Here is an 8,857-nt window from a genome sequence, read left to right on the forward strand (position 1 = left end):
TCTAGCCCAACTAGAAGAGGAGACTCTATACCATTCCAAACAAATGGCTGTCCAATCACTTCTTAAAAAGCTCCAATAATGGAACACCCACAACTTCTGGAGGCAAGCCGTTTCACTGCTTAATTGTTCTCACTGACAGGAATTTTTCCTTAGTTCTAGGTTGCTTCTCTCCTTGATAAGCTTCCATCTGTTACTTCTTGTCCTAGCCTCAGGTGCTTTGGAAAATAGGTTGACCCCCCCCCCATTCTTGTGAAATAGTGAGATGTGTCCAACGTCAGAGAAGTAACTGTTCCAATCTGTCATGAAAACTTCTCCACAAGTCCCTGTCATGCTAGTTGTCATGGTTCCGATAGATGAAACCTTTTAAAAGAACTTCAAGGCAAAGATTTATTCCTCAAAGAACATTTTATTCAGGAAACAAAATATCAGCACGTACATAGTTGAACCCAAGACTAAAATTCCCTCCCCCTGATACAAAATAGCAAGTTGCAATTTCCATCCCAGAAAGGCTGTCATAAATCACATTCACCAATTATTTTAAAATGAGGGCTGTCCTCCCAGCTTTTCAACCTGCCAAAACTTTATCTAACATTGACCTTGGTCCTCACCCAGCTGCAAATGTTATGGCTAACAGAAAACACTCAACATTTCCCCTTTCCCCCCTTCTACATCTGAGAATCCCAAATAACAGAAAAAAAAGCACGAAGAAAGCAAAAGGTAAAATGGCTATAGTTTCTCAATTGTTGCAGCGCTGACACTAGTCTTCTTCTGAGTTAAGTAATTTCTGAACTTTTAAGTCATTCATAATTTTAAAGGTTAAAACCAGCCATTTTAACTGAGCTCATATAACAACTGACAAGTAGCACAGTGCTTTTAAACTAGTCATGATAAATTCCTGATGTCTAGCTGCCATCTTCCAAGCTTCTGGCAAGTTCAGGGTTAGCATACATGAAGCATGTGACACAGCAGACTATCAGAGATGTAATTAAAATATTCCTTTCTATCCTTTTTACCGAGAGTTGAGAAGTGCTTGAAGAGAGTTACCATCAAAGTGTTGTTACAGTTAGGATGTCTAAGATAATGAATAGAGAGGGCTTTTAAAATAGCAAATAAATGGAAAATATCATTGTCATTCAGATCAATTAATCACGTAAGGTAAACTAATGACCTTTTAAAGCTTTCTATGGATATAGATTAATAATAAATAAATAAATAAATCTATCCAGGATTCATGTAAGCAAGTATTTGTTCCAGAATTCCTCCAGGACCATTTCATTAGAAAGGTGATCTTGAAAGGAAAAATTAAATCTCATCCACAATATAATGTAAATATTATCTGTGTGCTGTGATTAGGAACATTTAGCACTGCAGTGACACCAACAACTGTGACACCCATGCTATGACAGAGTAGGCAGAATTACTTTGGGATTTATGTCATCATTTGGGCACTTGATCTACAACTAACTGTTTGGCATTCATAAAGCACACATTGTATTAAACCAGTGGACATATCTATCCAGATAGAAAGCACAAAGGTTTCATATTAAAATAGAATAATATTAATACTTTAGCAAAGAATTGTAGGACCTTTTTTTGCATTTTTATGCATTGACTAAATAATGAAGGTGTGAGATTGTAGGTCATATCCAATTTTTCTTGATGTTAAAATGCTTTCTTCTTGAATCAGTCATTATGCCTATCAGACAAGTTTGCAAATGATATTATTATTAATGCAAGTGCCTCTACCTATTTATGCATTGCATATACATTAAATCAGGAATGCGTAAACAAGCAGCTCCTAAACTGCATGCAATTCCTAAGTTGTCTTTGTGTGGCCCTACTTGCTTGCTGAAGAATTGCAATACATTTCCATAATTAGTTGAAATGAGGAAAACTAAGATGCATGTGATTGTCTAACAAATTTTTAAAAATGCAATCTCTCCCAAACGTTTTGCCTCATTTATCTCCCCCATGAAAAATGTTAAAGGTTATATTCTGATGCTTGTAGTTCTCCATCACTGAGCAAAGCTGGATAGGAGAGAGGATGTTGTTATGTGGAACATAGAATTGCCCCACAATATTATGTGTCATTTGAATTCCAATCTGAATAAAGAACTAGACTCAATAGCCTCTTCCAACCCTGTGATTCTGAATTCACCCTGCCATTGTACAGCAGTACTGTAATTGTGCAGAGTATTTGGTTGTCTGTTACAGTGATGTGGTTTATGACAACGATATCTTGTTATACTAGCATTGAAGAATTTGTTTATTACCCTACACCAGTGTTCCCCAAAGTGTGGTACGCGTACCCCCAGGGGTACGGGAAGAGTTTGGTGGGGGTATGTGTTGCACCGGAGTTTAGTGGGGATCACATGGGAATATCCACTGCACCGTGCTTAGCTGCACCCACAGAACAAAGAAAGAAATAGGCGCGTATCACAGTTTTTACACGGGAACTGGGGCCATCATATATCGTATCGCAACTCATTATGATGGGAACTTCTGCGCATCCTTAGCGCAGCTCTGGTTCGGCTATTTTTAAACTGCGGGAACATTAACAGTTAATGTTGAGCCTCGGAGCTGTTTAAAAGCCGGAGAATTGCAGTGTTATCAACGGTTAGACAGTCTTGTGAGGTGTGACATGGCGTGAATATACTGCACTTCGTTATAGAGACAACTTACTTCTTTAATAGTTAGTTCCGGGTGCCTGTTATCGTGCTTTAGTAAGTTCCACTGATTTTGATTATTTTTATAAAATACAATTTTTATCCCTAACAGAGATTATGGATTGCTGGTTGAAATCTGGAACTACTAAACTGAAAGAAAGTAATGATTGTAATAGCAATCAACGAACAGGAAATAATGAAATTAACGACGAATCAATTTCAATTCTGAAAGAACCTGTTAAGAAAAAAGCAAGGAAAACTCGCAAGTACGACAAAGAATATCTTAAATTTGGATTCTCATGGACTGGAGATGAAAATGAGCCTATTCCACTTTGTGTCATTTGTTTTGAAAATCTAACAAATGAAAGCATGAAACCATCCAACTTAAAGCGCCATTTTGAGACAAACCATAATCAGTACAAAGATAAACCCATAGATTTTTTTGAAAATAAACTTAAGGGTTTAAATCAGTCTCAAAAAGTAATGCAGGGTTTGACGGGAGGTGACAATCAAAAAATACTAGAAGCTTCGTATCGCGTGTCACTTTTAATTGCCAAATGTAGTGCAGCGGAAACCATTGGCGAAATTTTAATCAAGCCTGCAGCCAAGATAATGGCAGAAGTAATGATAGGAGATAGAGCAAAACAAACTTTTGACCGCATTCCTCTCTCAAATAATACAGTTCATCGACGAATCATTGATATGTCTAATAATGTAAAACAGATGTTATTATCTGATATTTCTCGAAGTCGTTATTATGCATTGCAAGTCGATGAGTCCACCGACATTGCGAATTTTGCAAATCTAATGGCGTTTGTTAGATACGAAAAAAATCAAGAAATTCATGACGACTTTTTATTTTGTCAGCCTTTATTAGGTCACACAACAGGAGAAGATATCTTTAATGTTATGAATACATTTATGCAAGAGAACAAAATTGATTGGAATAGATGTGTTGGAATAAGCACAGATGGAGCAAAAAGTATGGTCGGAATTAATAAAGGACTTGTTGCAAGAATTCAAAATGTTGCTCCAAATGTCATATCTACACATTGTTGCATACACAGAGAGGCTTTGGCAACACATAAGATGCCCGCTGATCTACAGAAAGTTCTGGATGAAAGCGTGAAAATCATTAACTACATTAAAAGCCGCCCTTTGAATGCACGACTTTTTTCGCAAATATGTGAAGAAATGGGAAGTAGTCATACCCAGCTGCTTTTTCATACGGATGTTCGTTGGCTATCTCGGGGAAAAATTCTAAACCGATTGTTCGAACTTAGACATGAACTTCAATGCTTTCTTAATGATAGATTTGAGTTGAGAAATTGTTTACATGACTGGAAATGGCTTTGTAAACTAGCATACTTAGCAGATATATTCTCTGTTTTAAATTGCCTCAACTTATCATTACAAGGCAAAGAAATTTCATTGTTTCACGTTCAAGATAAAGTGAACGCTACTATCGTAAAACTAAATTTATGGCAAAAGAGAGTTGGTAATGGAGAAGTAGACTCGTTTCCCTCTCTTCATGAGTTTATAACAAGTTCGGCTACTAAAATTGAGGCTGATACTTTGAAATGCATAATACAGCATTTGGAGAGTTTGCAAGTTGGCTTGAAAAATTATTTCCCTGATTTAAACAAAAATATTGAATGGATAAGATATCCGTTCAACATTAACACAACATCCATGCCAGAAGGTTTGTCACATGCGGAAGAAGAGCAATTGTTGGAGTTAGCTTCGGATGAATTCTTGAGAAATAAACATAAGGAGTGTACTTTAACATCATTCTGGTTACAAATGCAACATGTGTATCCGGTTTTAACAGAAAAAGTCCTGAAATACATCTTGCCTTTTCCAACTTCATATTTATGCGAAGTTGCTTTTTCTGCATTTGTAGACATTAAGTAGAAAAAAAGGAACAGACTATTGGATGTGGAACCGCATCTCAGATTAAAATTAACAACCAGGGAACCAAATTATGATGATCTGTCATCTCAACATAAACAATTTCATCCTTCTCATTGAATCAAATAAATGTTCTTTATAATATAACTTTCGTTTATTTTGTGTATGTACAAAAAAATTAAAAAATAAATATATTTTGATTTTTATTAAAGCATATGTTTTTATGAGGGGTACTCAGCATTACGAAAATTATAGAAGGGGTACACATATGTTAAAAGTTTGGGAAACACTGCCCTACACTTATGATATGGGCTTGAAGCAATGTCAGACTTAGTAGAAGTATAAATAACTGTCAACAAAAGAAGTCTAAAGAGAAACCCTCAACATAGATCAGGCAGAAAGGAGGAGTATATTGACTGACCATAAAAAAGTTCAGAAATGTTGTCCCCACAAATCCAGGAAAGAGGAGAAAATTGGTGGAATATTTTACTGTTCAACATAGTACTGGAACAACATGGCAACAATTTGGGACAATGCACTTGGGTACACACATAATATAGCCAAAACAGAACATGGCTTGGAAGAATCTATAGATTCATGGAAACACACACAGACACACAGAAGAGATAATATCCCTCTTTTCCACATATTCAGAGCTGTCAATGAAGAAATCCAATCTGTTAATGGAGACAAACCTATGCATGTTTTTGTCTCCCAAACGTCACAAACGTCGCTGCAAACAATTTTCCTTCTCTTACTATTTCAATTCCAATTTAGTGCAAAATGTTGTTGTTTTTGAAGTTCGCCGAAACAAAAAAAAAATGTAGTCTATAACGCTTGTTGGAATGAATAGCGGTTGATTGGTTTGGCTGAAAGACAGATCTGCAATATATTTAATGATAACTGCAGATCAGAGTTTGATTGGTTTGCCATAATTTGTTAGGATTTAAAAGTTATCGCTTAACCCTCCCTTATGTGGACTAGGTTGTAAGCAGTAGCATCTGTGAGGCCTGGGAGAGGAGAGATCAAGGTAAAGTATGTATAGAATGTCTCAACCCTTCCTTGAGAAAACCTCAACCTTATAATAACAGCTATAAAAGTTTGACCCAGGAACATAAATAGAGCTTTCTGGGCCTCGAGACAAATAACTTATCTCTGCTGCAAAAGGAGATGCAGACTTATCTGAAACTCTTTGCTACTATTTAATGGTCATCCAAAGTTTGGCACCCTCAGCATTGTACACCTATTTTCTCTCCCCTTTATTCCTTTACAATTGGGAAGGAAAAGGAGAGAGTGAATTAGAAGCAACAGGGTAAGAAGAAATACTCAAAGCAGCACTCTTGCTACATGTTCCCTAATTCCTTTTGTGTCACACTTCTTCTGTTAAGAGTATTGGGACCTTGCACTTGACCTTGCACCATTTGACACAATAACAAAGTGATAATGATAATTCTAACTCTTTGCTCTCATCTAGTGATAAGCTGGAATTTTGCAGACCAGATATGGTATCCCATATCTTAATTACCTTTGTTGAAAGCAGGGGCAGAGAGTGGGCATCAGAGGAGAGTTGAGCTGGAAGTCCATTTCTATGAGCTTTAAGGTAGCTGTCTCCCCTACATTTATTAGCTTTATGCCCCTGATTTGAGTATGCATTTACTTTCTGGACAACTCTCTGCTGGATGACAGAATATTCCTTTGTATCATTGGAAATGGCAATTTGCATCATTGCATGAACTGGTGTAGTAGTTCATTTCACTATCCCACTATTGTGGTTGGAGCATAGATATACCACCTGCTAGATTTTGTAGAGCAAGCATGGGTCAAAATCACCACTCAGACCATGCTCCTCCAAAGAAATATTGGAAGCCATCAAATGACGGGGTTATGTCATCCTAAGAATTGACTAAAGGAGGACTGAAATCACAATTTTCAGGATGATTTGGGGGCATTTGGAGAAGGTGTGAAATTTTAACAGTAGGAATAATAGCACTGTGGAAGGCTACCTGCTCAAATTCATCCTTTAAGAGTTCACCAAAACAACTATGGAAGATGTGAATTTGATGAAACAAATTAAAGATCAAAGTCGAACGCACATAAAAAGAGTTTATAATGCTTTAGTGGAATTGGATTCAGAAACAGAATTAGTTAAAGATTGTATGGTTAAATGGGCTCAAAATTTTGAAGAGCCGAATTTATTAGATACATGGGAGATAATTTGGGTGAGGAATGTTACATTCACCCAAGCTCAAAATTTATGAAAAAAATTTTATAAAATGTTTTATAGGTGGCATCTTGATCCACAAAAGATGTCTCGTATGTACCCGAATGTACAGCCCAAATGTTGGAGATGTGGTTGTTTGGATGCAACGTACTACCATATCTGGTGGTCATGTAGAAATATAAAGGCTTTTTGGATTAAGATTTGGTGGAACATTCAGAAGATTTTTAATAGAAGGATAAAATTTACACCACAATTATTTTTGTTAGGTATTATTGAAGATTGTGATGGCAAAGAGATTATTTTAATGTTGAATTTTATCATGGCGGCAAGGTTATTGATTGGGCAATACTGGAAGAAAGATTCCTTGCCTACTATAGAAGAATGGTTTTTTAAAGTTTCTTATTTATCAGAAATGGCAAAAATTTTGGCTTATCTGAAAGACCATTCACAAGAGAGATATATCTCGTTGTGGAAAAGATGGGTAAATTTTGTACAGAATAAATATGGGATTAGAAAGTATTATTTAGCTTTTGAATAATTTATAGTTTAAAGTGGGCATGGTTGGATTTGTTGTTTCTATGTATTGGAGTTAAAGTACTTTAAATTTTTTGGATGTATGTATAGTTGATTGATGTTCATTTAACTTGTATGTTTTTTGTTTTGTTTTTTTAACCCTGTATTCAACTCTGGGAAGGAGGGGGGAGGGTCATGGGGGGTGGGAGGGGGGGAGGTATTTTATTGTAAAAAGTTCATAAAAATTTTCAATTAAAAAAAAAGAGTTCACCAAAACAGCAATATTAAGCTATTGGGGCAATAGGTAGGGTTGAATCTTTCACTTTTATTCCCATTCTAAATATGGGGGGAAAGACACATTTTTCTACAATTTAATCATTTTGATGCTTTATTATCATAAATTATTGTGGAGAGAAGCTGCCAATTTCACCTAATAGGGACCCCATTTCCTGGGCCACAGAATATAACTCAACTCTTTCTTTGGCTATGAGACATTCTCAATGTACCAAATCTCAACCAAGGAAAGTTGTGACAACTTAAGTTTATAGAATTCAACACATATTAACAAATTTACTTGGAAACAAAAGGGAGAGAAACTAGTTCCAGAACAGAAATAGTGTGAAAAAATTTATAGAGGTTTCACCATAGTTATGGGCTAGAATGGACCAGATTGATCTTCAGTTTCATCCACTCCTGGCCTAGGCGCTGGAGAAAAAGTGTTGTTTTGCAGCTGTCAGTTCAAATTATGTTAAGTTATAATTTTTGGTATGTACAACAGTATTTATTCCTCAGTTGCAGAAGTCCCTGTAGATTTTCAATTGGACAAGGTCTCCCAAGCAAATTCCTTATAGCTAGGAATGAACATATTATAGTAGTATTCCTCTAATTCACATTCTTCCTACTGCTTTTAGCTTCTAAAATGAATGGTTTCAAATTTGAAAGGTCTATCTGCTCTGCCCTCATCAAAGCCCTTTGAATTTTGTTGCATGCTTGAAGATTCAAAATTATCACAATATAGCTTCAATTGTTTTCTGCAAATTTTTCTAATTTTTTTCCTGCAAAGATCTCAGACTCTGCAGGGAAAAGTCCCAAAAGGGGGGACTTCATCAGTTTTCAGATGACACAACTAGGAAGTTGTTCTGCATCTTAATGAAAAAAATGAAAGGCCCAAGTATACACAGGATGGGGAAGGCTTGATTTGTCAGCAGTATATCTGAAAGTAGTCTAGTTTGAAAGCTGTAAGTTAAACATGAGATAGTTATGTCAGTTACCTGTTAAAAACAAATGTTATTTTGGGGGGACAAGTCACTGCATTCATGGCACCAACTCACCACAGGACAATTCACCTTGGAACAGTTCAACATTGTGTTAATAATTTCATTTAGTTACTTTTATTATTGGTGACCATGATTTCATCAAAACTTTATTGTAACTCTTGTATTTCTGGATTTACTTTCTTGTTTTATTATTATTGGCCATGGTTCTGTTGAAATTAAGTTAACTTTTGTATTTGTTGGATTGTCCCACAATGAATTGTCCCATGGCA

At 36.0% G+C, this 8,857-nt stretch overlaps 1 protein-coding gene across 1 annotated transcript; it reads left to right on the plus strand.

Annotated features, from left to right (window-relative positions):
• Positions 1 to 2,783: 2,783 nt before the first annotated feature.
• LOC120307507 (zinc finger BED domain-containing protein 5-like) lies at positions 2,784 to 4,580 on the plus strand. Its single transcript, XM_039342357.1, has one exon. It carries the CDS (start codon positions 2,784 to 2,786, stop codon positions 4,578 to 4,580), a length of 1,797 nt encoding a protein of 598 aa, XP_039198291.1.
• Positions 4,581 to 8,857: the final 4,277 nt, after the last annotated feature.

The sequence above is a fragment of the Crotalus tigris genome, unplaced genomic scaffold, assembly GCF_016545835.1.
Source record: "Crotalus tigris isolate CLP2741 ecotype Arizona unplaced genomic scaffold, ASM1654583v1 scf7180000017551.9496454, whole genome shotgun sequence".
NCBI lineage: Eukaryota > Metazoa > Chordata > Lepidosauria > Squamata > Viperidae > Crotalus > Crotalus tigris.

What these genes read in the sequence shown, in the direction of transcription:
- LOC120307507 (XM_039342357.1), top strand. Translation starts at nt 2,784, where the DNA reads ATGGATTGCTGGTTGAAATCTGGAACTACTAAACTGAAAGAAAGTAAT.